General features: G+C 60.2%; 1 protein-coding gene across 1 annotated transcript; it reads right to left on the reverse strand.

Annotated features, from left to right (window-relative positions):
* Positions 1-627: 627 nt before the first annotated feature.
* On the reverse strand, positions 628-26513 carry AEBP1 (AE binding protein 1). The gene is made up of 22 exons (XM_032763121.2): positions 25506-26513; positions 20413-20865; positions 14455-14520; positions 14035-14106; positions 13604-13675; positions 12743-12832; positions 11602-11688; positions 10912-11001; positions 10502-10588; positions 9932-10006; positions 9436-9545; positions 9184-9323; positions 8285-8369; positions 7539-7683; positions 6962-7050; positions 6167-6290; positions 5595-5791; positions 5109-5288; positions 4428-4773; positions 3718-3857; positions 2201-2300; positions 628-1671 (listed from the first exon to the last, which is right to left on the reverse strand). The coding sequence occupies exons 1-22, from the start codon at positions 25762-25764 to the stop codon at positions 1106-1108; spliced, it is 3573 nt and encodes a 1190-aa protein (XP_032619012.1). The 5' UTR covers positions 25765-26513; the 3' UTR covers positions 628-1105.
* Positions 26514-27731: the final 1218 nt, after the last annotated feature.

Here is a 27731-nt window from a genome sequence, read left to right on the forward strand (position 1 = left end):
CTGGGGTGGCTGAGGGAGTGGGCCTGCCGGAGGGGCCTCTGCAGACTGCCCAGTTCTGGGGGGCTGTGTGCACCCCGCTCCAGCTCACTCACCAATCTGCAGGGATGGAGGTGCCTGCGCTGGCCTGGGAAGGGAGGGGAGCTGGTTCTGCTACATGCGCCCCAGTGTGCGCTGCTGCCGCCTGCCAACTCTGGGCCTGACGAGAGGCGGTGGAGTCCCTCCCTCCCCAGGAAGCTGTGGCTGGGCCTGGCCTGGCTGAGTGACCAGCTGCCCTTTTCACCTATCAGTGGGGTGCTGACCCTTTGGATAAGGGCAAGGGCCTGAGCCTGCCATGCCGGGGGGAGCTGGCACTGCTGCCCATGCACTGTGCCTGCAGGGGCCTGGCCATTCCAGCTTCATCACCACTGGATGCGGGAGCAAGTCCTGGTCCCCGTCAGGGTGGGTCTGGGCTGCACCCCACTCTGCTGCCCCACCGCCAGCGGGTCTGGGGCAAGTGAGGTGTCTGCAGCCTCACCAATGGGACTCTTGCTGTGAGCACCCTCAGCTCTCGCCCTCTGCCCAGCCAAGCCATCCTCTCCCTTCCCTGGCGCAGGGCATCCCCTGCGAGGCAAGAGAAGACAAAGCTGGCACCTTTACCGACGTAGCTGGATTTATTTGTATAACAGGAACTGCGTGGAGAACCCAGCTGCCCGCGGGGCTGCACTGCCCATGCCTCCTGGGCCCTGCCCTGGAGAGGGTCCCAGCTGCCCCTGCTGGACGGTGCAGGGCCGAGTCCTGCATCAACTCTCCCTCGCTCCCTGAGCCTGGCCAGCTGCTAGTGCTGCCCAGTCTCAAGGGGATCCCGTCATTTCCTGCCCAGGAGGGTCAGGCACCCCCATGCCCAGCCCCCTGCGGGCAGCTACGTACCCCTGGACTCCTAGAAAGCGGGGTGGTGAGCCTGGCATGGAAGCAGGAGGCCGGTGGGGGTAAGTGCTGGGTTGACAGCAGGCTGCCCGGAGCCGCGGGGCTCTAGAAGCAGATGATGGTGGCTGGCTGCGGGCAGGGAGCTGGCGACCGGGCACTAGCGTCTGGGTTGGGCCTTAGGCAGCAGCGACTGGAGCGCCTCCTAATCGCCAAAGTTCACAGTGTAGGTCTCCGCCGTGGTCAAGGGCTGCGCAGTCCCTGTGCCCACCTCCCAGGCCCCGACCTCCGTCTCCAGCTCTGTCACCAGCTCCGTCACTGTCTCCAGCTCGGTGTAGGTCTCAGTCTCCCAGGTGGCAGCAGTGGGCGGCGGCTGGCTCCAGGGGGAAAAGGTGGTGCTGCTGAAGGTGAAGGGGAGGGAGGTGGTGGGGGCCAGCGTGGGGGGGACACTGGTGGTGGTGGCGTTCAACATGCGCTGGCGCATCTGTTGGCGGAGCCGCATCCGCTGGCGCATCCGCTGGCGGAGCCGCATGCGCTCTCGGGGCGTCATGGGCCGCCCAGGCGGGATGCGCCGGATGGGCCGGTTCCCGTTCATGGCCATGATCTCCCGGATGCGTTTCCAGTTGGAGCGCGAGAGGACAAAGTTGCACTGCGTGGCGCCAATGTCGTACAGGACGGTGCAGGTTTTGACACTGGGGTTGTAGCCCTCAGCCCTGGCCACCACGCGGTATTCGCCCGGGTTCAGGATGCGCCAGTAATCCCCGCCGCTAGCTGCAAGGGCACGAGGGGAGAGGTGTGAGGGGAGCTTGCAGGGCAGGAGCTTGGGGTGGGGGGGGTTGCCCAGCACCTCACAGGGTTGTCTCCACCCTTCTGGGAAGAGGATGCCCCCTGCTTCCCCTTTGGCCTTTGCAGAGCCGGGCCAGGGGGCCGGGCCAGTGCAGTCAGGGCCCCCCTCCCGCTGAGAGCTGGGCACCTCCAGCCTTGGCTATGGGGCTACCCAGCTTGGGGACACTTACAGCTGCTGTAAGAGACCTGCTGGGTCTGTGCTCTGGTGTCAGGCCAGGGAGAAGTGGGGGCAGTGCCTGGCACCAGGTGGGCACAGGCTGAGTGCCCATGTTGGAGGGGGAGGGGACAGCACCTGGCACTGGGTGGGCACAGGCTGAGTGCCCACGGTGGAGGGGGAGACCAGCACCCATTGCAGACTGGGGATGCTGGGTGCCTGGGGACCCTCCATGGCGGTGCCGGGGGGATCGTTGGGGGTGCCCAGGGACCTGCTGCGGGGAGTGGGACGCGGCCATACCTGTTTTCATGTTGTGGTTGATTCCTCCCACGACGATGGTGGCGTTGGCAATGGGGTCCCCCTGCTGGTCTGTCACCACCCCCTTAATGCCCCGATGCACCTGCCAGGGGAAAGGCTGTTAGCTTGGGGCTGCTGCAGGGCCCCCTGAGCCCCCGTGACGTTACTGATATAATCTGGGACCATATAGAACATGGTTGCAACCAAGGTCCTGTAGTGGCACCAAATCTTATGTAAAGGTGGTCATATAAGGTGTCTAAGACCAGGTTATGGTTTACTGGTTATAATTATGCTGTCCAGGGGCTGGTCTACACTACGGGATAAAATCGATTTTAGATACGCAATTTCAGCTACGTGAATAACGTAGCTGAAGTCGAATATCTAAAATCGATTTACTCACCCGTCTTCACCGCGCGGGATCGATGTCCGCGGCTCGCCATGTCGATTCCGGAACTCCGTTGGGGTTGGTGGAGTTCCGGAATCGATATAAGCGTGCTCGGGGACAATCGATTTTAACGCGCCGATACGGCGCGTAGTCTAGACGTACCCTATATGTATGTATCATTTTGTAGTTGAAGTTATGAGTATTGGCTCTATACTATCTGTATTTCAATCTTATGCTGTGCTTCTGGGAGACTTCCCAGACAACTTGATGTTAGCTCTGCCTAGCCTGCTTGATGGCCCATTAAGGACCATCAGCTACACAATTGACCCATTGAGAGGAGGCAGATACACTTTGTAACTCAGCAGAGTATGCAGGAACTTGCCCATGTGACTCCAGACTCCATTTTGCTATAATCTTCCACAGTAAGAACAAAAAGGTTCTTACACCTGGAAAAAACTATAAAAGGCTGATGCCTCATCTCCATCTTGTCTTCAATCCTGCTTCTTACCTCTGGAGGGACTTTGCTACAAACTGAAGCTCTGAACAAAGGACTGAATGACCCATCCCCCCCCCAGGGGGCCGAAGGGGATGTTCCGAGACTTGATCTAAACCTGCAGTTTATTCCATCACTGCTACAAGCCTGAACCAAGAACTTTGCCATTACTGTATGGAATTGATTCCATTTAACCAATTCTAACTCTCATCTCTATCTTTTTCCTTTTATGAATAAACCTTTAGATTTTCGATTCTAATGGATTGGCAACAGCGTGATTTGTGGGTAAGATCTGATTTGTATATTGACCTGGGTCTGGGGCTTGATTCTTTGGGATCAAGAGAACCTTTTTCTTTTATTGGGGTGTTGGTTTTCATATCCAGTCATCCCCATAATGAGTGGCACTGGGGGTGATACTGGGAAACGAGCGTCTAAGGGAATTGCTTGTGTGACTTGTGGTTAGCCAGTGGGGTGAGACCAAAGTCCTCTTTGGCTGGCTGGTTTGGTTTGCCTTAGAAGTGGAAAAACCTCAGCCTTGGGCTGTAACTGCCCTGTTTAAGCGATTTGTCCTGAATTGGCACTCTCAGTTGGGTCCCGCCAGAACCGCATCGTCACACCCCCACTTTGGTTCCCCTGGCTCACCTGCTCCATGAAGGTGAGTAGCGACTCCTTGTTGTTCTCCCACTCCTGCTGCAGCTCGCTGGCATGAGGGAACTTGTCGCAGCCCAGGTAGATGGAGAGCTCCAGGCAGTTGGTGTGCAGGTAGCTGAAGTCGTTCAGGCCTGGCAGAGAAGTGGGAACGAGCTGTCAGCACTGGCGGGGGGAGGGCTGGAGCCCGCCCATGGGGGGTGGGGGAGTGTTCCTCTCTTGAGGGGGTGGCAGGGTCCCTGGGGCAGACAGCCTGGCTGCAGCAGTGCCAGCCTCTGGGGGCAGGTGGCCTTGAGCCGAGGGAGCACCTGGCCTGGGTGAAGCAGGCCAGAGCCGTGGGCTGGGGGGCTGGGAGAGACCACCTCAGCGATCCCTGCCTGCCTGTGCCGCCCAGCGGGGGGGACAAGGAACAATGGAGGCTGAACCCCCATGTGGGGGGACGGGAGCCTCGGTATGCGGGGCCTTGTGAACAAAGCTCTGGAAAATGTCTGGAGTGGGTGACACTAGAGTAGCCTGAGGGGCAGGGGCACGCAGCAGAAGGGCCAGCACTACAGGGCCTTGGGGGGTGTGCTGGCTAAGGGAGATGTTGGCACCCTCCCCAAAGGGAGCCCTGTCTGGCCTAGTTCCCCCCCAGCCCCTGCCACAGCACCTTTTGACTGGCGGGTGTTTGCTGCAGCATTACCCCCCCTCCAGCCTCCACTCACTCCCCACTCGGGGATGCCACTTAGCACCGCTGACGATGCCCATGCCGTTGGTCATGTCCTGGGTGTTGCAGCCCCCACGAAAGGTCTCGGTCATGGTGAGGTGAGTCGAGGCGTAGGAGATAGCCAGCCAGCGGAAGATGGCGTGGTCGGGGGTCTCCTGCGCCTCCAGGTTCTCGTCCTCGTAGTCGTCTGGCAGGCGAGCCGCCGCCTCCCCCTCTCCATCGCGGGATGGCCGGGCCATGTCATAGGGGTACGACACCAGCTTCTCCCCACCGTGGAAGTTAGCTCCCAGCACAAAAGGGGTCTTCTCCATCCAGGCGAGGATGGCGCGCACCTCCACAGCCACCTGGGGGGGCACAGAGCCGGGGCGTGTCGGCACACAAGCCCCCACCTCCTGCCTTTGGCAGAGCCCCTCTCTGCCCAGCGCCCACGCCTGCCTGCTCCCCTGCTAATCCCCACTCCATGAAGTGGCCAGGCCTTGGCTGGCACCCTGCCCAGTAGCTCCATCATAAATGCCAGCTTGAATCCCTGCCATCACCCCCAGCAACCCCCCTCCGGCCTGCCCACAGGCTGTAACTGCCTTCCCCACTAGCCCTGCAGGCAAGGTTCCCAGCCATCCCACCCTCCTGGCACCACATGTGACCGGGAGCCAGGGCATCCAGAGCACCCACAGCCACTCACGTGGGCGTCCTCGGCCAGGTAGTGCTCGGGGATGGGGATGTGGTGGTTGGGGACCCGGTGTGGGACCCACTTCCGCTCCTCGGCTGCCCACAGCACACTGGCCAGGTCCGGGAAGTTCTCGAAGATGTCATAGCCTTCCTCATTCCAGTGGCCCAACGCCCAGTTGCCCAGCTCCGAGCCCTGCGGGGAGGGGTACGACTCGCTCAGCAGCAGGCCCTTGGCAGCTGACACCAGCCCAACCCACCCCCCCACACTGCCATGCCGCAAGGGCTGGGCACGATGGAGCTGATGGAGACTGACGTGGCTTCCCCTGCCCCATTCCCTCACAGCATCAGGACTCCTCCTACCGCTTTCTGGCCCCAGCAGGGTCCCCCCCATGCCCGAGTCCCTGCACACAGCCAGGCTGAGCTCCGAGCGCAGCTGGTAACTGGGTCGTGCTCTTGGCATGCCGAGGGGCAGCGCAGGCAGGCACGAGGGAGCTCTCACCGCCTGGCTGGCAATCTCATAGCCATCGGGGTTGAGGGAGGGCACGAGGTGGATGCGGGTCTCGGTCACCAGGCTGTGCACACGCGGGTTCCCGTCCTGGTACTCCTTGCACAGGAACTGCAACAGCAGCAGCAGCAGCTCACGGCCCAGCACCTCATTGCCGTGCAGCCCGGCCGTGTAGCGGAATTCAGGCTCCCCTGCGGGGAGAGGGCACGGGGTCACGGTGATGCCCTCCAGCCCAGGGTGCCCCACAGAAACTGGCACAGTGCACCAGGTTCAGGGGAACAGCAGGCTGGGCAAACATAGGCAGCATCCCACCCCACCAGGAGCTCCTCCTCATGCAGGGAGAGATGACCTCCGATCCCTGTGTGGGGCAGGCTGGGGGCTGGCAGGGAAACACGCTCAGAAGCCCGGTGCCACCAGCTCCTGGCCTCTCGCCATACAGCGGCCTGGTGCTTTGCTGCACTGAAATCCCCAGGCTGGAGGCAGCTAATGTGGGAGGGGTCCACCTGCTGCCCCTGCCCCGCTGCCCCTGCCCCACTGCCCATTCCGCAGCCCAGGCCCTGCCTCACCAAGCTCATGCTCCCCCGGCTTGTCCGAGATCTCCATGGCATAGATCTTCAGGCCACGGGAACTCTTGCCGATGTTGTAGATGCGCGTGATGCTGGGACACTCTTCGTTCACCACCTTCATGAGCTGCAGGAAGCAGGGAGGCATGAGGGCCTGCCCACTCCACCCTGGGTGGCACCAAGGCAGGGATGGAGGGGCCCTGGATGGGGAGTACATGCCACCAGCAAGGCAAGGGGGGGCAGGTGGGTTGTATTGCTCTCCCACAAAGGGAATAAAGGCCAGGGAGCCGCTGTCAGCGGGACACACAGCAGGGTGGGCACCCCAAGAGGCTCATGGAATCGGCTGACGTCACCCAGACGGGCGACAGGCAGCTCTGGCCCCCGGCATCGATGAGCCACTACTGGCTGTGAGCAGAGCTGGAAAGGGAGAGGAGCCGGGGTCAATCCTCGCTGTTAGTGTCACGCTGAACCCTTGCAGAACACAGGGGAGCCAGTCCCTGGCAATGACTCTGCGGGGAGGGGCCAAGATGCCAGGGACATGGGGCTGACTGGAGCACTGGGAAATGCTGCAGATAGGAGGCACTTGCCCTGGCCAATGCAGCAGGAGGCCAGGGCAGTGCTAACCCCCCAGAGGGGGCAGGGGGTTCCCTGGAAATACCCCAGGAGCTGGGCACTGCCCTGCGAGACCAGCAGCAGGCAGAGACTCAGCCAGTGCAGCGAGCTCCGAATGGCTCTGAATGCCATGCCGGGGGGGGGGGGAACCACCACCCCCATCTCTGGGGGGGGTCACACACGCACCTGCCTCATGTCCTTGTAGCTGTGGTGGCGGAAGTCCAGGTTGTCGGTGGACGTCACCTCGTTCTGCTGGCTGTAATAGCTGCTGATGGCTGGGGAAGGGGCAGACACTGGTCAGACACGCAGCCGTGACCCAGGAAGCCTGGAGGCAGAGGGAGGGATGCTGGCGCCCGGGAGGGGCTGTGCCGTGCAGGAGCCTCTCGGGCAGGTTCTGCGGTGGTGAGCCCCAGAGGGCTCGGTCCTAAGCCCCTCATAGTGAGCTGCCCCAGCCAGTTGGTGAGCGCAGCATGCTGGCACTGCCAAGGACGCTGGTGTGGGACCTGCCCCCTGTCCACTGGAGCGCCAGGTGAGCTCAGCCATGACAGGGCCAGCTCCTGGGCAGGACCATCCCAGTGCTGCTCCAGATCCCCAGAGTCACTGCAATGGGGCGGGGGAGCTGCAGGCCCCAGAGCCCCCCAGCAGCAGCCTGGCCCAGCCTGCCCATGCAGGGCTCTCAGGCCTGTTGTGCCGCAGCTGTCCCGTCCCTCCTGCCCCAGCGCCAGGCCCCGCTCAGCTGAATGTGTTTGCTCCAGTCTCTTACTGGAGAGGGGGCAGCCCAGCACCTCCAGCCGCATGCACAGGCTCCCGTTCCAGATCTGCGGGTACACCCGGATGAAGCGTGCGACCATGGGCTCCGGGAACTCGGTCAGCACCGGCGTGTCCTTATCCACATTGCCATGGAAGAGCTGCAGGGAGAGGCCCAATAGGCAGCGTCAGGTGTGGCACCAGGACACACGGCCCCTGAGCGCAGGCAAAGGAGGCAGGTGCTGGGCAACCCTACCCCCCACCATGCACAGTCAGTGCCCCTCAATCCTGACCCACAGTCCCAGCCCTGGGCTCCTCCCTAGCTCTGCCAGTGGCCCTCAATCCCGACCCCCAGGTCTGGGCTCCCCCCAGCTCTGCTAGTGCCTCACAATCCCAACCCCCAGCCCTGGGATGATTCCCCCCCAGCTCTGCCAGTGCCCCATAGTCCCAACCCCCAGCCCTGGGATGCTCCCCCCAGCTCTGCCAGTGCCCCTCAATCCTGACCCCCAGACCTGGGCTCCCCCCAGCTCTGCTAGTGCCTCACAATCCCAACCCCCAGCCCTGGGATGCTCCTCCCAGCTCTGCAGTGCCCCTCAATCCTGACCCCCCACCCCCAGGCCTGAGGCATGCGCCAGAGTTACAGCTGCTGTGCTCCAGACACGGTGGAGGCAGCCTGGGCGGGGTGGGGCCGGTTTGGGGGCAGGGTTGCGGGGGGGGGTGGATGGAAGCCCCCAGCAGGGTGCCGGGGGGCAAGGCCCATACCATCTCCTCGTAGCCATTGGAGTACATGACCCAGTTCTGGCTGTCGTTGCTGAAGCCCACGTAGAAGGCGGTGACAAAATCATCACTGGGGAGACAAGAGCATGGGGTGGACTCAGCACCCAGGGGCAGCTGGGGGCAGCCACAGTCGGGGGCAGGGAGTCTGGGGGGAGGGAGGCACAGGGATCTCAGCCTCAGGACACAGCCGGGGCAGGGAGTCTCAGGGGAGGGAGGCACAGGGACCTCAACCTCAGGACACAGCCCGGGCAGGGAGTCTGGTGGTGGCGGGGAGGAAGGCACAGGGATCTCGGCCTCAGGAAACAGCCAGGCATCACGAGTCCTAGGCCCAGGAGCCGACTGAGGTAAGTGCCGCTCAGCTGGAGCCTACACCCCGCACCCACTCCTGCACCCAAATTCCCTCCCAGATCCTGCACTCCTCCCGCATCCCAACCCCCTACCCCTGCCCTGAGCCCCCTCTCCTGCACCCAAACTCCCTCCCAGAGCCTGCACCCCTCCAGCATCCCAACCCCGTACCCCAGCCCTGAGCCCCCTCTGCTGCACCCAAACTCCCTCTCAGAGCCTGCACCCCTCCCACACCCCAACCCTGTACCCCAGCCCTGAGCCCCCTCCTGCACCCGAACTCCCTCCCACATCCTGCACCCCACAACCTCTACCCCAGGCTCAGCCCCCTCCCACACCCCAACCCCCTGTCCCAGCCCGATGAAAGTGAGTGAGGGTGGAGGAGAGCGAGTGACTGCAAGAGGGGGTGTGGAGTGAGTGGGGTGGACCTTGGGGAAGGGGCAGGGCAAGTGTGTTTGGGTTTGTGTGATTAGACAGTTGGCAACCCTAACCTGGCCTGTACCTACTGGATCTGGGAGTCCCACCCCCCGGCCCGTACGTACTGGATCTGGGAGTCCCGGCCCTGTGTGATGACCCCTGTGAATTGCGTGGTTCTCCTGGTGTCCACCTCAATCCAGTGAGCCTGGGTGTCGTCCTCCGCACACCAGGCGCCGTCGAAAAAATCGTCCTCGTTGGAGCCGGCCTGAGGGTTGGGCAAAGGGAGAGGGGAGAGGGCAGGGTCTGCCCTGAGGCCAATGGCAGGTAGGGGCGATCCCGGGTCTGGAGGGTCTGGCAGGGGATGGGGCTGCTCCTACCTGCATGTTGAGCCGACCGCGCTGAGCTCCCAAGCCATGCCGCAGCATGGACGAGGCCAGGATCTGGTCGTCCTCGATGCGGTGGGACTCCATCCCGATGGGGGGGCACTCTGCAAGGCAGGGAGGGCAGCACCCGTGTGAGGGGGGGAGGCCCTCACTAGCCCAGCTCCCTCCGGCCCCCTCATTCCCTGGCTCAGGGCCACGCTCGCACACCCAGCTGCCCCCTGCCCGGGAGCGACCCAGATGTGCCCGCTGCTGGTGGCGGAGCGGTCGGGGGACCTCTCCCTGCTCTCTGCCCCTTGCATCTGGCGTGGCCCCTACCGGGGCCCGTGGGCCCAGTGTGGGCACCAACCCAGCCGTGCCCAGTTTCTGCATCAACCAGCCCTGGGCCAACCAGCCTCACTCACCCTCCTGCCCCTGCATCATTCCTGCCCCCTGCTCTCCAAATGGGGCATGTGGCTCTGCTCCCGGCTGGCGCAGCCCGGGGGTCACTCACTTGTTTTCTCCTCCGGGGGCGTCCATTCGTCCTCATCTGTCTCCCACTTCTTCCCGCCCGGCTTCTTCGGCTTCCCTGCAGGTGGGTGGGGCGGGGGGTTAGTGAGAGGTAGGGGGAGGACGTCGGGGCTGGGGCTGGGCCCCCTGCTCCGGGCGGGCACTGAGGGTGCCAGGCAGGGCACGGAGAAGAGGTGGGACAGGGGCCTGTTGCCTGCACCCCTTGGTAGCTGAGCAGGGCCAGAGCAGCAGAATAGGAAGGGGCTGGGAAGGACAGAGAGGCCGGGGGCTGGGGGGTGGGGGCTGTGTGCACATCTCTCTAACTTAAGCTGGCATGGCCAGAGCACCTGGAATGACCTATGCAGGGCCAGGCCGGAGAGAGGGCCCCACCAAGGGTCCTGAGTACAGTGCCCCTGGGCCAGGCTCCGGCCGGGGATTCTGGGTACTGTGCCCCAGGGCCGGACCCCAGCCAGGGATTCTAGGTACAGTGCCATGGGGTCGGGCCCTGCTGGGGGTCCTGCGTGTGACCCCGCTCCAGAGAGGACATGGTTCGGGGAGGCAGCTCCGCACTCACCTTTCCGCTCCTTGGTCTTCTCCTCTGCCCACTTGTCATCCGTGCCCTCCTCCTCCTCCTTGCTGCTGCCGCCTTTCTTGGGCTTTCCTGCTCCAGGAGCCAAGAGGGGCAGGGTCAAGACCAATGTGGCCAAGGGAGGGTTAGATCAGGCTTCTGCCCCGGCCACTTGAGAACTGTGTCCCTGGGAATCCCCACATAGTCACAGGGCCAGCGTCCTGGCTGGGGGCAGCCAGGAGCACAGGCCAGCTGGGAGAAGGGAGCCCACATGGCCAGGGGTTTGGTCTACTAGGGAGTGCATACATGGTCAGCATATCTGGCCTCGCCCACAATTAGCATGGCCCCGCCCCATGTGCCTGGCCCCTCCCCCTGTGTGCCCTGCCCCACCCCACTGGGGGAAGCCCTCTCCTTACCTGGCTTGAGTCGCTCCTCGTCCGTTTCCATCTCGCCTTCACCCTCTTTCTTGCTGGGGAACTTGTTGGGCTGGGGAAGGCCGTATTCCACTGCGGGCGAGAGCGGGGCGCGCTGAGGGGCCGCTGCCGCCAAACGCGCGGGAAGTGGGGGAGAACAGGCCAGGGATCGGCCCCGCTGGATGCCACAGGACATGGCGCTGGGCTGGCATGCACCCAGGCTGGGCCATGTGGGCACTGGGCAGCCCTCTCCGCAGGATCCCAGCCCTGCCCAGTCATGGCCCTCCAGGGGGGACCCCCTGTCTGCTGGTTCTAACTGGGGCTGGGGCCCCTGTTAGCTCCTGGGGGGGAAATGCCAGATCTCCCCCAGCTGGCCTAAGGCCCATCATGCTGCCTGGGCCTGCATGCACTGGCTGGGTGGCAGGCCAGGCCATGGCAGGGGTGGGAGCGGGATCATACAGGGGCCAGGGCTGTGGTGTCTGAGTGTAGGGCAGGGGGAGGGAAGGGGGCAGAGAGCTGTGGGGTCCGAAGCAGGGGAGAGGGAGACAGAGAGTTGCGGAGGGAGGCAGGGTGCTGGGGGGAGGGGAGGGAAGGGGCTGAGTGCTGGTGGGGGAGGAGGCCGGGTGCTGGTGCAGGAGGCCGGGCACAAGCGGCTGGGGGCCGGAGGCCCGTCCTGAGGCGGCCGACACTCACTGTCATCATAGTCCGGCAGTGGTGGCAGTGGCAGCTCCTCATCGTAGTCCCTCTCGGGAGGTGGAGGGGGAGGCTCCACAGGTGGCTCTGCAGGAGGAGGAGAGAGGCCGAGTGAACCCCAGGGAGGTGGGTACAACCAGTTGCCGGCGGAGGAGAGCTGCCAGGGCTGGGGGGACTTCGCCCAGGACAGACCCTCCGAGGGCTAATGTTTGGCTGCCAGCAGCACAGCATGGCCCACGACAGGGCAGGCAGGGGGCCTTTCAGAGGAGAGATCGTGGTCCAACTCCCACAAACCCTCCCCATCGATCTGTGGCGTTATCAGGCGCTAGGCCTGTGGTCTGAGGTGTCTGAGGTGAATTCAGGGACAGTGGCTGGAGCAGACCTGAGGGCTGCCCTAAATTGCCCCTCTGCTTCATTAGCCCCTGGGGACTTTGCAAGGGGCCAGAATAACCACGGTGTCTGAGCACTCCAGCCCCTCCCGCACAGAGCAGGTCCTTGGTTCCCAGGCTGTGAGGGTCACAGATGTGTGGTTAAGGGGCAGGGGCAGAGTCCAAGGGTCTAGTTGGGCCTGGGCACATCACCCAAGGGCACTGCCCCTGCGGCTCCCCATGCAGCGGAGCCTGTGGGCCCCAAGGGAAGGGCCCTGACACCCAAGCAGTGGGGAGGTGCTGCTTTGCGTAGGGAGCTGGGCATGAGGAGTAGGCACCTCTCTGACCAGTGGGCACACGACCCAGGGCACCAGAACCTTTGTAGAAGGGGAAGGGGCCCAAGGCCAAAGTGACCTCTCCCTCTCTGCAGCTGCCCAAGCCAGCTGCCCTTTCTTCTGGTCACAGCAGCCCCTGGTGGGTGAAAGGCGTCATTGCAGTGCCTCCGCAGCAGACTCTACTATTCTGCGGGGGAAAAACAATCTTCAGAGGACATGAATTCTGCGCTTATGTGCCTCTTGTTAAAAAGTGTAGGGAGGGGGGGTGGCTCCCTAGTCCCTCTGGTTTGGTGCCAGTACACACAACAGCCTCTGCACTGATGCAGGGCAGCCTCAGACCCCTCCAGTGGTGGCCCCCTCATGGGGTTTTCTTCCCTGCCTGTCCCCCAGCCCCCTTCCTCCCTGGCTGGGGAAGACTCGGGGCCAGAAGAAACGTACTTGGCTTCTCCTCCACCTCCAACGGCGGCCTCTCGGGTTTCTTTCTGCTCAGAGGTTTCTTGGGTTTCTGCTGCCGCCGGACGTATTCGACTGGGGGGAAGGAACATAGGTTTGTCACTGTCCTGCCACGGGAGGGAGAGCGGAGGCTCTAACCAGGGGGTTTCTCCCAGGGTTGTGGCATGAGGGGACAACAGTGTCCAGAGTGGGAGGAAAGAGCTGGCAAGAGGAAGGGTAACACCCCCTGGGGAGAATGGGGCGGCAGCCTAGCCAGCAGATGCAGGGCTGCCTTTCTACCAGGCCGTCTGAGAGCCGGGGCAATCCTGGGGCAGGAAGGGGCACTCAGTGTCGGGGGGGGTCTCCCTTCACCGTTGCGAGTGAGGTCAAGGGGGCAGAGCAGGCCGGATCCTGGCAGCTTTACTTGGATGCCAGCAGCCCTGGTCGTCGTCGTCCCCGCACAGGGACTGTGAGCCTGATCCTCCCCGCCTGGCATCATGGGCATCACTTACCCCTATCCCAAGTCCAAAGGGGGCTTGATGCCGGGCACAGGTGGCTCAGGCCCCGTAGGACTTTGGCCCAAGGGGTATCAGCTGTTTAAGAGCCATCTTAAAGGATCCCAGGGCTGGGGCTCCAGGTTCTGCACAGGGGATGGGGCTGTGCAGCGTTGGAGGTCTGGGGCCTAGGAGGTGAGGGTGCCCCACCCCAGGGGAGCATTGGGGGTCGCAGGCTGGCCCCTTCTTCTTGGTGTAGGGGGGCCCTGGTGTGTGCTTGCTCTAGGGCAGGGCTGTCCCCACGGGACCGGGGCCCAGAGGGGAGTGAGGGTCTGGGCGGAGGAGCCGCAGGGAGGTAGCAGCAGCCCCGTACAGTCCTCGTAGTCCTCCCGCTCGATCTGTTCATTGTAGTCCAGCGTGGGCGGCTCGGGCTCTTCCGTCAGCACTGCAGAGAGAGACAGACACAGTCACCAGCTGCTGCCCATGAGGGTGCCGGGACCCAGCTTGACAGGGGGCCAGGCAGGGGGAGACACAGCAGGGGCTGCTCTCTGCTGTACCAGGCTGGAGCTAAACTGCGGGCAGGAGAGGGCAGCGCAGTCATTGCTACAGCCCCATCTGGGAGGTTGCACCAGGGCCGTGGGCCTGAGGAGAGGCCCCACCAGGGTTCCCACAGGATATGCCAGGGCTGGGGGCTCCTGGAAACTCTCCTGCCCTCCCCGAGGCCACGGGGATGCTCTGGATTCAGGACAGGGAACTGAGGGGCACACGGCCAGGGCAGGCCCCACGCAGCTGGCGAGTGCTCACCAGGGTCGGGCGCCGGTCTCCGGTCCTCCCTGCTGGGCTCCCACGGCTCTGTCGGGGGCTCATGGAACTCATCTAGGAACAAAAGCTGTTGGCTGGGAGGGGTCCTCTGGGCCAGGCACCTTCCTGCTGCGCCAGGGCCTCTTCAGCAGACCACACTCATGCACTGCCCTGCTGCCCTCATGCTGCATGGCCCACATGCTGCCCATACCCTGCCATCGTATCACCCTTGGTCCTGCGCCTCTGCCCCCCCACAGCTCTCAGAAGCGCATGCTGTTCCCACCAAAGCTCATCAAGCTGCTCCAGGCTCCTGTGCCCTAGGGAGATGGGGCCAAGCCTGTGTGAAGTGCCAGGGCAGTGCTGCGATGGGGGAGGGTCCACCCCGCAACCCCATCCCCGTCCCCCTCCCTGAATTGCTCTTACTCCGGCGGCTCCCCGGCTCCTGTTCTTCAGCCCAACGCGACTCGTCCGGCTCCTTGGGAAATCCATCTGGAAAACACAGGGCAGGAGTTCAGAGCACTGAGCCGGGGGCTGGGGAGGGGCGGGAAGGCAAGGGGCCAGGACTGAACAGCCCTCTCAATCCCTGCAGGAGAGCCACACAGCAGGGGTCCAGGCCGGGCAAAGGGCTCAGCACCCCCCTGCCAGGAGAAGGAGGAGCTCTCAAGAAAGCCACATGGCCTTGTCTCTGCAGAGACTCAGCACCTGACGGGGACGGTCCCCAGGGGGTAGGCACCTAGTACCCACTGGGATGGTCCCCAGGGGGTTGGCGCTCAGTACCTGGCAGGACAGTCCCTACAGGGAGAGACTCGGTCCCCAGAGGGTTGGCACTCAGTACTGGGCGGGGACAGTCCCCAGGGGGTTGGCACTCGGCACCCAATGGGGAAAGTCCCTGGGGGGTTGGCGCTCGGTACCCAGCGGGAACAGTCCCCGGGGTGTTGGCGCTCGGCACCCAGCGGGGACAGTCCCTGGGGAGCTAAGTGCTTGATACCAGGCGGGCCTGCAGGGAAAGGGTTTAAAAACATCTGGCTGTTTGGGGAAAATGCCCTTGACAGCTCTGGAGAGGACTAGCCCAGCTCTCTGGCTGAGTGGAACAGCACAGAATAGCTAACAGTACAAGTGAGACAACTAAAGTGGTGGTTTTACTCAGTGGCAGGGAGGGTTACAGCTAATAACCTGGAACACAACCCTCCAGGTTTCTCTTACTCAGCAGATGTTTGCTGAGGTTGTGGAAATTCTCCCAAGTCGCCTCCCCCCAGCCCCTGGGCACTGCCGAGTGTTTCCGCTTTTATAAATAGAACCAAACAGCAACTCCCAAATTTGCGGCTGGGTCAAAGACATTAACAGCGCATTGCCAGTTTGGAGACCGTTTCTATGGGGTGTTCAGTTACTGTGCGGTTTGCAAGATGGAGCAATTGTCTGAGGCTGCTTTAACCCTCAAACGTGCACTAGAAATTGTGTTCTCGATGGAGACAGCTGCTAAAAATGCCCGGGAGCTGCAACAGCACCCGGGCAACAAATAAACGGGAAGTCAGCCCAAAAAGGACAGCAATCTGTCTGCATGCACCTGCTGTGGCAAACCGGCCCGCCGTGCAAAAGGCTGTTGGTTCACAGACAAACCCTGCAGAAGCTGCAACAAACTGGGGCGCAGACAGGTGATGTGTAAAATGCACAACCACCATCTCACAAAGACAAGCCCAGGGGCTTTCGTCAGCTCGCCAGAGACAGCGTGGAGTCCATGGAGAATGCTGGGGCATAAGAACATAAGAGCAACCATACTGGGTCAGACCAAAGGTCCAACCAGCCCAGTATCCTGTCTGCCGACAGTGGCCAGTGCCAGGTGCCACAGAGGGAATGAACAGAACAGGTAATCATACAGTGATCCATCCCCTGTTACCCATTCCCGGCTTCTGGCAGACAGAGGCTAGGGACACCATCCCTGCCCATCCTGGCTAATAGCCATTGATGGACCTATCCTCCATGAACTTATCTTTTTTGAACTCTGTTATAGTCTTGGCCTTCACAACATCCTCTGGCAGGGAGTTCCACAGGTTGACTGTGTGTTGTATGAAGAAATACTTCCTTTTGTTCGTTTTAAACCTGCTGCCTATTGATTTCATTTGGTGACCCCTAGTTTTTGTGTTATGAGAAAGAGTAAATAACACATCCTTATTTACTATTTCCACACCAGTCATGATTTTATAGACCTCTCTCATATCCCCCCTTAGTTTCCAAGCTGAAAAGTTCCAGTCTTATTAATCTCTCCTCATAGGGAAGCCGTTCCATACCCCTAATCATTTTTGTTGCCCTTTTATGAACGTTTTCCAATTCCAATTCCAATTCCATTTCTCCAACAGTTTGTGTAACAATAAAGGGTCCGTCGGATTTTTTTACACCGGACGGAGCAAGACGTCAAATGGAGCTGGATACGGGGTCTGCCATGTCTGTGTCGGATACTCTGAGGCTCTTTAAAGAGGGGACTTTGCAGAAAACTTGGTGCTACTAAAAACATACACGGGGAAGTTTTCACTCCCCTGGCAATTATTATACTGAACGCAACATACAAATGTGTACAGCACCTGTTAAACCTCTCTGCTGTGAAGCGAGAGGGTCAGGTATTATTTGACAGAGGGGCTGAGAGAGATTCAGGTGGGCAGCAGAGCATAAAGGTCCAGATCCTCCAAGTTGTTTAGGCACCTAATTTCCGTTGATTTCAAAATGCCAGCAGATTTACAAAATTGTATGGCCTCTGGCCCAAAACAAACCTCTTGGACAAGGCAGAGGATATCTTTCAGGAGGGCATCAAAACCTTAAAACACCTGCCAGCAAAACTTGTGCCTAAAGAGGGAGCAATTCCTACATCTTGCAATGTTCATCCAGTGCATTTTGCCATAGGGCACTTAGGACTCCAGAATTATACCCAAGGTCAACTGGAGCAAAAAAGGGGGAGGAGGGATAGCTCAGTGGTTTGAGCATTGGCCTGCTAAACCCAGGGTTGTGAGTTCAATCCTTGAGGGGGCCATTTAGGGATCGGTGGCAAAAATCTATCTGGGGATTGGTCCCGCTTTGAGCAGGGGGTTGGACTAGATGACCTCCTGAGGTCCCTTCCAACCATGATATTCTATGAAAAAGAACACAGCTGGCCACATTTGTGGTGAATTTCAAGGTTGCCTGGTACTGCATAAAGATCAGTATCCCTGGCCTGGAAGTCAGGCTATAATTGCCTCATTAGCTGGCGGGAAGCATCTCTCTGAGATCAACTGAGTCTGAGCCTATCTACAAATGGAGACCAAAGATTGTCACAAGTATTGTGCGATGAACACACACACAAGGACTTATTCCAACATCACTGACAGGCATTTGGAATAGCATCCACACTTGCTGTCTGGGAGCGAGCTCTGGACCTGCTATTAGGAGACACTGCTGGTGCTCAGCATTTACTGATCACAAGAGCTAGGGGTGAGGAACACCTGGAGAACCTCCCAGAGGTCACTGTGAGTCTGAATCTGGGCTTGGGGCAAACAAGGAGAAATGGGATTTTTTCCAAGATTCAGTTGCATACGGCGGCCATTCCATGGACAAAGATGAGCTGCACAAATCCAAAGAGCAAGGCAAAGCTGTCCTTCCAGCATCCCAGCCACGACTCGTGTCCCACTCACATTCCTTTCTGGGCATGATCAGTTACTACTGACTGATCTTACTTAACACAGCGGCCGGGTTATGAGCTGTTGCACAATGGACATTAGCTCATCTCTCTCATCAATTGAAGTTGGTCCCTTAAAAGACCTTACCCACCTTGTCTGTCTACAGCAGTGGTTTTCAAACTTTGGGTCGCGACTCAGTACTGGGTCACGAAATGCAAGGCACTGGATCACCTTGCTCAGTACCCAGGGACCCTGGCAGCCAGCTAGTAAAAACTAGTAGTCTGTTCTGATATTGCACTGCACCCCGAAAGTGGCCAGCAGCAAGTCCAGCTCCTAGGCAGGGGGGCCATGGGGCTCCATGCACCGCCCCCACCCTGAGCACCAGCTCTGCACTCCCATTGGCTGGGAACTGGCCAATGGGAGCTGGGGGGGTGGAGCCTGCAGACCTCCACCTAGGAGCTGGACCTGCTGCTTATCACTTCCGGGGCACAGTGCAGTCTGTGGTGCCAGGACAGGCATGAAGCCTGCCTCTGCACCCCAGCTTCACCAGAGACTGGAGCCACTGGAGGTAAGTTCATGCCCCAACCTTGTGCCAGTCCAGTACCCTCCCCCCCAAACCTGGAGACCCCTCCTGCACCTCAAACCCCTCATCCCCGGCCTCACCCCCAGAGCCTGCACCCCCAGCCCAGAGCCCTGACCCCCCTCCTGCACCCCAACCCCCTTCCCCAGCCAAGAGCCTCCTCCCACACCCTGAACCCCTCATTCCCAGCCCCACCCCACAACCTTCATCCCCACACCCCAACCTTCTGCCCCAGCCCTGAGCCCCTCCCACACCCCAAACCCCTCATCTCCAGGTCCGTTGGGTCACAGCCATCAACAAGTTTCAACTGGGTCACCAGAAAAAAAGTTTGAAAACCACTGGTCTACAGTGAGTCACAGTTCTTGATGAAGTCAAGAAGTTTCCAGGATCGGGAAGGGACCTTACCAACTACAGCGCACCTTTGCTTATGAAGATAGCTTGTGCCACCTCACGTTATGAAACTGGAGCAGTCATTTCACAAGGGGTGGAAGATCACACTGCCTTAGATTTCTTGGCAAAAGGGAAGGGAGCTGTACTTGAAGTGAGTGAGAAGCTCCGAGTGGAGTTAAAAACTGTCACCAATCCCTGGGTGGACAACGGTTCACCAACCGCTGCTTTCGGTTTTAAAGGAGTCCCGGCAATGACTCCAGCATGGTTACAGAGAGGGGTGATGTTCAAAAGGGCCAACTGACATGCAAATGCAGATTGCTTGACATGCTGGCCCGCTGGAAAGTGGCAGGTAAGCTGGCACACGGAAGTGGCACCAGAGCCAGGTAGGTATGTTCTATATGGCACCCTTCCTTGGCCAACGAAACCCTAACAATGACCCAGTGCTGGTGAAAGAGCAGGACATTTCGAGGAGTGGATGGAGTAATATGCACGGACAGCTGTGTCCATCTTTCTTTGTTCACAAAGAACCGTTATGTGTATATCAAGGTTGCGAATGTGGTTATTCCTATGGGGCTCAGGGCCCATGTATTCCAAGAATTAGACAAAGACTTTTTGGGAATTTCAAAAAGGCAAAGTCTGGCCACGAGTCCTGGGTGGTGGGCAGGAATTGATACACAACGGAGGAAATGCCAGAACAAGCATCAAGATTGTCAGCGAATGCAACACATGCCTAAACGTGCTCCATACTGGACCGTTTTCAGGGCCATATATTGCTGTAGGTGCTCAACCTAACCGACTTGCGGTATTCTGTGTGCATTCCACTAGGTCAGCGCAGAGGGTTAGGACTTGGCTTTTCAGGGACGAGAGTTTCTCAGCAGATGGTGCCAATGTAACCTAATGTAAAGATGTCCAATGATTTGTCAAGATAAATGGTATCAAACATGGCACCTCAGCTCCTCACCGTCCTGGCAGAAATGTTCCTGCAGACATTCAAGCAAGCGATCTAGACTATGACCCCCCGATAAAGCTGGCTTACCACACAATATTGCAATTTTTCTCTTGGCCTATAGCAATGAAGCCCATGCAACTGCATATCAGATGCCAGCAATGTTGTTTATGGGAGGTAATTTAGGGTCTCACCTGGACTGGTTAAACTAGATGTTCATAAGAATCAGGTGGATGTGATTATTTGTGGCTAGACGGTCAGGTCAGGGTGAAAAAATCTTAGTGAGGGACGACCAAGCTGACTGGGGGAGCCCTGGAGTGACTGTACCTGGCTCTCTGCCTCAGTGGAGAGAAACAGCACCAAACATGCACTGGAAATGACTCATAACCCAGTCTTGAAGCACAAGTTCCACAACACTGCTGCCTCCTGGAAATCCCGAGCCGTGATACAGCCAGAGGCAGTGACAGCACCCGAGAGCCTCCTGGCCCTGTTTCTACTCCAAGGGACCCTGATTCTACCAAGCAGGAAGATGTCACCCCAGACACTGTTGCGATGCCCATGAGGCATTCTCCAGGGAGAAGCCACCGCTCAGACTGGCCGGGCAGCATGTTTAGTGATGCTCACGGACTGGTAACTCCTTGGTCGTGTCCTTTCATGCTAAAGGGGGAGGAGCCTGTCATGTGTCAGAACTGGGGGGTCGCCCTTGAGGTTGGGGGGCTCTGGGGAGGCGGCGGGCAATTGGACCAGGCAGGCAGGAGTGCGGGGCAGGTGGGCACCTTGTACTGAGTGACTGGCAACCTGATTATCCATTCAGTAGCACTTACCTTTGTCCCGTTCCCCATACGTCTGGGACCTCTCCTCTTCCTTGTCATAGGGTGAGGCGATTCTGGGAGTCTCGGGCAGGTCGTAATCCTTTTCGGCCGGCGGGGGGATCAGAGGTCTCTCGGGTTGCCGGTACCTCTCCTCTTCCTCGTAGGGCTGGGTGGGGGATGGTATCTTGGGCCTCTTCCCGACAGATGGCTTCTTGGTGGCTTTGGGAGGCTTCTCGGTGGCTTTAGGAGGTTTCTCCTTAGGCTTCTTGGTGGCCTTTGACTGCTTCTCCTTGGGCTTCTTGGTGGCCTTTGGGTCCTTCTCCTTGGGCTTCTTGGTGGTCTTTGGGTGCTTCTCCTTGGGCTTCTTGGTGGCCTTTGGCTGCTTCTCCTTGGGCTTCTTGGTGGGCTTGGGAGGCCTCTCCTTTTTCCCTTTCTTAGGTTTCTCTTTAACCTTCACAGTTGTCCCTGTATAAAAGGAAAGAGTCAGTCCCAGGCCAGTCTCTGGCCCCCACCCAACCAGCTGGGCCCCAGGCCTCTCCCTATTGGGTCTGTGGGATCACCTGCCTCCACCCAGCTGGGCCCCAGGGAGTCATTGTCATTCCACACATGAAGGCAGCCACACTCTGTTGGGGCCTGTCTCTTCCCCAGCCTTTCAGCAGAACATTAAACAATACCCACTGGGGATTTCTGATGCCCACGGCCCACTGGGCACCCAGCCCTGCCAGCACCATAGTCCACAGCCTCTGTGTCTGAGCAGCTCCCTGGGGTTCCTTCTATTTCCCACACGGTGACCTGCCCTGCCTGCATTCTCCACCACTTCCACGCAGGAGCCCAGCATTTAGGATTTTTAAATCTCTTGCTGTTTGGAGCCAGGCTCACAAGCTGTGAATGGTCAGCATTGGTAGTGCCAGCCCTGCAATGTGCCAACCCTGCAACGTGCCCAGCCTATCGTGCTGGTCATTCACCCAGCGAATCTGGCCGCAGTGTGTCTGCTAACCGAGAGGGCACCCGTTGGAACGATTAGCCAGGTTCTTTGCATGCGTCACTCTCGGCCGCTCATTTACTCAGCAAGCAGCTTGGGGGGGCGAGGGGGGGGGGGGTTTCAAACCTCCTGTTCTACTGATTGGAGACCATGGTCCTGAGAATTGTTTCTACTCCCCAATGGGGCGAGAGCAATCAGCTGCCCCAGAGAATTCCCACGGTTATGAATATGAGGTTTGCTTTCTGGAAATGTTCTCCAGCAGTCACAGATCATCTCTCCTCCTTCTGGGAACAATCCACGCTCCCCAGGACAGGCAGGAAGCCAGCACCAAAGAGATGGGGGGAAGATGAGCAGGAAATGCCTTGGCATAATTGCCCAGCTCCAGCCCCACTGATCTGATCTCAGGATGGGCCTCAGGACAGAAGCTAGGACCTTGGTGCACAGTCAGCAGGACAAGGAAGCAAGGGAATAGGGAACAGCTGAAGGAGGAGTGGGAAGCATGACTATCTGGCTCTGTTAGTGCCCTTGCCCGGAGGCCCCTCGTGGACTAGCGTGTGATGCAGGGGGCACTCCAGGAGGCAGGTGCTCTTCAGGCATATGGTCAGGGTGGGGGCTCTGAGATCTCCCCGGCCCAGGGCTCCAGCGAGCTCCAGCCAGACACGGAGGCCTCGCTCCATGACTCAGTGGCTGACAGGAAGGAGAGGAGGCTGCTGAGTAACGGCCCCGTCGCCCCGCGGCAACCACAGGCTCATTCCAAAGCTCTGAGCAGCAGCATTCCCATGTCCTCTGGTGTGTGAGCAGAGAGGGCCCAATTCTGGGCTGGGATTTGTAGCCACTCCTGCTCCTCGGGGAATGGAGCAGAATGTCCCCCGCCCTGAGTGCCCGCTGTCTGTCCAGCACCTGCCAGGAGTGTGACACTCACATGGCCCCGTTGAACTGACACGCCCAGGGCAGGCTGCAGGGAGGAACGAGTCCCCCGTGCAGAGGATACAGGGCTCCTTCCTCCTCCTCGCTCCCTCATGCCCTGGGCCTCTGGGTGAAGCCCCATTCTGGGCACAAGCTGAGTTGGAGTTCCTCACTGCCTGCCCAACCTCGGCAGCGACTGGATGCCCCCACACCCGACCCGGTCGGGGCTGATACCCTCAGCAGCCATGGCTAAGCAGACAAGCAGCAGATTTCTGACAAAACAACGTGCAAGGAGAGCAGTGTGCCATCGCTGGATTCCCGAGTTAACAGCTCCCTGTGATGAACTGCCCCCAGCTCACACCTCTCCAGCCACCTACCCTAACCCAGAGCCCTGCCCCTGGGTGACAGACCATCAGGGCTGTCTCAGACAAGCCGTCCTGTCTTGCTTGGGAAGCACGGCCTCCCTCCTTGGAGAAGCTGGCGCAGCCCCACAGGCTGAGCAAAACAGAGCGAGCCCCCACCAGGGTCCAGGCTGTGCACTAGCAGCCGCCGAGCAGGGAAACCTCGCCTGAGGGCTGGGCCAACAGCCAAACCCCACTCTGCAGGCCTCGGCCTGGAAAAGCTGACGGAATGGAGCGAGTGGCCCACTTCCGAAGCCCAGAGGGGCCGTGCTGTCAGGGGCTTGTGCAATCAGGAGCACTGGTGAGAGACAGCATGTGCACGGCTATCCCTTTCCCCCGCCCAGCTCTTCCATGCCCTTCAACCCTGACCTATAACGCCCTGCTATCCCAGCCCTGGGCTCTTCCCCAGTGTCTGCAATGCCCGTCAGCTCAGACCCAGAGCACGGCACTGGTAAGGATGGTAGCACAAAGCTCTCCAGTGCAGGATTCCCCTTTCTGCCTCATCACTCGACACCCAATCCATACGGCTCTTCCACCCCACCGTGGGGACTGGGAGCAGGGGGAAGAGAACCCAGCTGCCCACTGTGCTCTGGGGCCTGGCAAAGGCACCAGCCCCCACAGAGCCCAGGAATGATACAGCCTCCTCAGGATGCAGGAGGGAGAGAGAATGGAGCTAGGGGCCAGCTGAAAGTTTTCCATCAAGACCATATAGAAATTTGGCTTTTCCACTAAACCAGTTTTTTGTTGTTTTTGTTGTTGCAAAAAGCTTCTCTTTCCTGTGGGGGGATTTCAGTGGAAAAACCAATGCCCGAAACCTGCAATATTTGGATCCTGCAATGCCCCAGGGTAGATGCAGTTGACTTGCCTCGCTCCCCTCTTCTCCTCGATGCACCACGCTCCCCAGGGGACTTCGTCTCCCATGATGCTCCACAGCCACACTCCTTCCAAGCCCCTCCCCAAACGGGGAAACTGTTGTGCATCATGGGACATGTAGCCAGACCAGAGAGCTGGGCCTATAGCAGCCAACAGGAGGACACTGCACCCAAATGACAAATCCCATGAGCAGGAGGGGTTGCAGGGGAATAGGTGGGCTCCCATTTTCGAATCAAAATATTTGGGAGGTTGATTTTTTTTCCACTGAAAACTCTAAATGTTCTAGTTCTCAGTCACACACTCCATGCGGCGGGGTTCACACTGCTATCACCCAGTGAGCTGCTGCTGTGGGTCAGCATGGAGGGGGGACACCATGGGGCAGTGTGGCTGGGGGTTGGGGAAGGCTAACGGCGCCTCCTGCCAGCCTCCAGGAAAGCTGCATAGCAGAGCTGTGTTAAGGCTGAGAGTGGAAGCAGGCAGGCACACAAACACATGCATGGAGGGCACCACGTGCACACACACAAACGCACGGAACCACATGAACACACACATCATGCATCTACCACACACACGCGCAGGGGCACTTCCCTCAAAGACAGTAGCCAGTCACGTTTATTGTTCCGCCAAGCCCATGTTTTCTGGGCTTCTGATTTTCGGGGGTGTGGGCCTGGCTCCCCTCCTGGCCTGGACTCTCCCCTAGAGGCAGCTCAGTGGGGACATTTTGGAGCCTGGCCTGGGATCGCTCTTGTGACCATCTGACTGCGCCACCTGTGAGCTGGTCCCAGAGACAGGCCTGGTGTGAGGGTAACGGCCCCACCTGTGCCCCCCTGTGGCTGTCTGGAGGGGGACACTGGGATATCAGCTTCCCACATCACCCTCTGCGCTAACACCTGGGGGGAAGTGGGGCTGGATTCTCAGCCCCAGGGGCCAGACCCTCCATCAACCCTCTAACCGGGAGAGCATGGACTAGCCCCCCTGCAGCTCTGCTCCTTACCTGGGCCATCGGCGCAGGGGAGGAGGGAGCAGCTCAGTTCATACAGTGCAGGGGGGAGGGGGCTGGGATTGCAGGGGGGAAGGGGATGAATAGACACTGTCCATACAGGGGTTTGCTCTCTTGTAACTGTGACAGATGGGGGAGGGAGTGAGTATGCCCTGGGCTCTACATGGGGGAAGAGGGGGAGATCTGCCCCAGGGGTCACAGACTCCACCATGGCTGCCTCCTGGCTTTGCCTCAGGAATGCTGAGCACACTGCCCCAGGCACTAACAGGCCGGTTTGCTGGGAGGACACCACCGACCAGGTGCTGATCTCCAGACATCTCCATCGGGCAGGAGCCAAATACCAGCCCCCGTCACTTCTTGGGAAGGGACAGTCCACACCCACTTCTGACGGCCGGGGTGTCCCATCACAGCAGGCTTCCCACAGCATCCAGGGCTGCCGCTGTCAGAGACCGGACCCTGGGCTGGTGGACCCAGATCTGACCCAGGCTGGCGAGCCCTGTGGTCCAGTCTCCAGCCTGTCACCCACGGCTGGGAACCCCCGGTAGCAACGACCGGCCTGGGTCGAGGGGAAGGGGCGGCAGCTCCCAAGGCATTTTGGGAAGCCCATCACAGCAAGGGGCACTGGCTGCTCTGCTCTCCCGCTCCCCCTCTCCCAGGGACACCCAGCACGAGCCAGGCAGTGGGAACTCCACATCCCAAGCTGCACGTCGCAGCCAGCACAGCCCCTCTGCCGGCCCTAGGTAGCTGCCAGCGAGTTCCTTCAGGCCCAGTTCCCCCTGCCCAGCCCCTGGGTGCCAGTCACACCTGTGCAGAGGGGATGTAGGAAATGGGGTTTTGAGGGGGCTGGGCAGGGCCAGACTGGACCCAGGCAGAGTTGGGCCCAATGAGGGTGGGTGGGGCAGGATTGGGCCCTCTATGCCCAGGTTGCTCTCAGAACACTTACCTTCTTCCACCTCTGTGGGGGCCTTGGCTGTCTTGTCCTTCCCTGCAGGCTTCAGCCTCCCTTGTGGCTCAGGAGGCTCCTCCAGTGCCCGTCCCCCGGCTTCCTCCTCGCCCTCGGGGCTGACCTCCCGCAGGAAGCCCTGCAAGAACTCCTCGATCTCGTCATCCGTCAACTCCGGCGGGGGCTGCCCTGGGCTAGGGGTCAGCAGCCCCACGAGCAGACAGAGCGGCAGCAGGCGGCAGGCTCCGGCAAGCCCCATGGAAGCCTCACGCCCCCTGGGGGGGGCTAGGGCAGAGTTAGAGACCCCCCAGCCCCGGAGGGCACAGGCCTACGGGCTGGCTGGCCGTGGGGACAGGACCCGGTGGGGGGCTGTTTGTCGCTCTCACTTCCTTTGGGGCAGCTGGGTCACCGGGCTCCACAGTAGGCAGATGCGACGCAGCTGTCAAGACAGGGCAGCTCCGGGGCTTCCGGAGCGGGCGGTGGAATGTGCTGCCGACGGGGGGCGGAGGGGGAGCAGGAGCCAGCCCCAAAGAATGCAGCTCCGCACAGATGGGCTTAATTCAGACCAGAAGGTTGTGGCTGCATCAGCTTTGAAGTCAGAGGCAGCAGGCCAAGGGCTGGGAGCCAGCAGGCCCCCACGACGCCCTGGAGAGGTTGACTCCCCCACATCCAAAAGTGGGGGGTCCAGGCTGGGCTGTACGGATCGGTCCAATAAGCCTAGCAATTGCTGCAGGCAGCAAACAGCGCCTGAGAGCTCAGAGACTCCTTGCTGTCGCCTTGCCGCCCCCACCAGGATCTCCAGCTCCCCCCACACAGAGGGGACTTCGGCAACGCAGTTCCCTTTGCTGAGGCAGGTCACCGGGACTGCAGTCTGCAGGGCGTGGATTAGGGGGTTGATCCAGTCCCGGAGTGCAGCAGCAGCAGGCACCTTCCCCTCTCCCCTACAGCTGTTGGAGTGGAAGCGTGGCAGCTGGAGGAACTGTCTAGCTCTGTGGAGGAAACCAAGGCCAGCCTTCCCTTCCCATTTCCAGAGAAGGGTGGATCAGAGACGGCAGCACCCTTTGCTGTAACCCCATCCTGCCTGGGGAAGGGGAGATGCTGCCCAAGGCAGCTAGCACCGGCTCAGGCACCACAGGACCAGGGGAGACTTCCAGTGGTGTCGGAGAGCCATTCGCAGCCAGCACTGGGATCGGCCTCTGGGATGCCCCCTCTGCGGCATCCGTCAGCACGCTGCCCCAACGGCAGAGTGCACAAGCCAAGATGCCCGAGATGCCGGATCACTGCCGAATGCAGGAGTCCCTGGGAAGATCTGATCCAAACCATGCAGGGGCTGGACGGCTCCAGATCCCTGCAGAGGAAGGCGAGGGCTCTCCTCAAATATACTGAGCAGAGGTGGGATTGGAGGCTCAAAGCCCAGGCAGGCACCCAGGGGGCATGACTGTACAAACAGCAGAGTCACCTTCTTCTCCCAGGACTCTGTTGGTTCTGCAGCTGGACCCCTGGATCTAGTGGCCCGTCCCCCTGGATTTTGTGGCCCACCGGTTTCCATGCCAGGTCCACTGGACTCAGTGGCCAGGCCCCCCGCTGAACTCAGCAGCCTCTGATGCAGCAGATGGGAAATTCTGTGCCTTAATGACATTGGAAGGAGTCCCCTCGCCCTCTGCACAGCGGGCCCCCGGTTGGATAGACAGCTCCGTTTGCCAGGCACTCTTTCCACACTTGCCGTAAGATGCTGGCTGCTGCGTGATTTCACCATGGGAGCTGCCAGGCAGAGCCTGCAGGCCATGGCAACTGCGGAGGGACAGCAAGGGACTGGCACCTATGAAGGCATGGGGAGATTGTGGGAGAAGACACTAGCTGGCTTCTTCCGCTAAAGCAATCAATGATTTGTAGCCCGCCCCTATGGCACCCTTTGATTCCCAAATGTGGTAGAGCTCCTTACTGCTCCCTCCTCAAAGACTTGGTGACGCACCTTAGGACATAAAGCAAATGTGCACGTGCCATCAGTAGGGTTCAGAGTTAACGTGCTCTAGCATCTGCCAGGTCACACAGGGCAGTTTTCATCGAGGAGCAGTCACATGCCAACGGGGAGATCCTGGGAACCAAATCTGCACCCAGAGGAGAATTCTGCCACGCATTCCCCAACAGTGGACTCTGCCGGGCCTCAGTTCTCAGCCAGGCCTTCCCTATGCTGAGCGCAGGACTGAAGGACATGGCACAGCCAGC

The sequence above is a fragment of the Chelonoidis abingdonii genome, chromosome 2 (genome assembly GCF_003597395.2).
Source record: "Chelonoidis abingdonii isolate Lonesome George chromosome 2, CheloAbing_2.0, whole genome shotgun sequence".
Lineage (NCBI taxonomy): Eukaryota > Metazoa > Chordata > Testudines > Testudinidae > Chelonoidis > Chelonoidis abingdonii.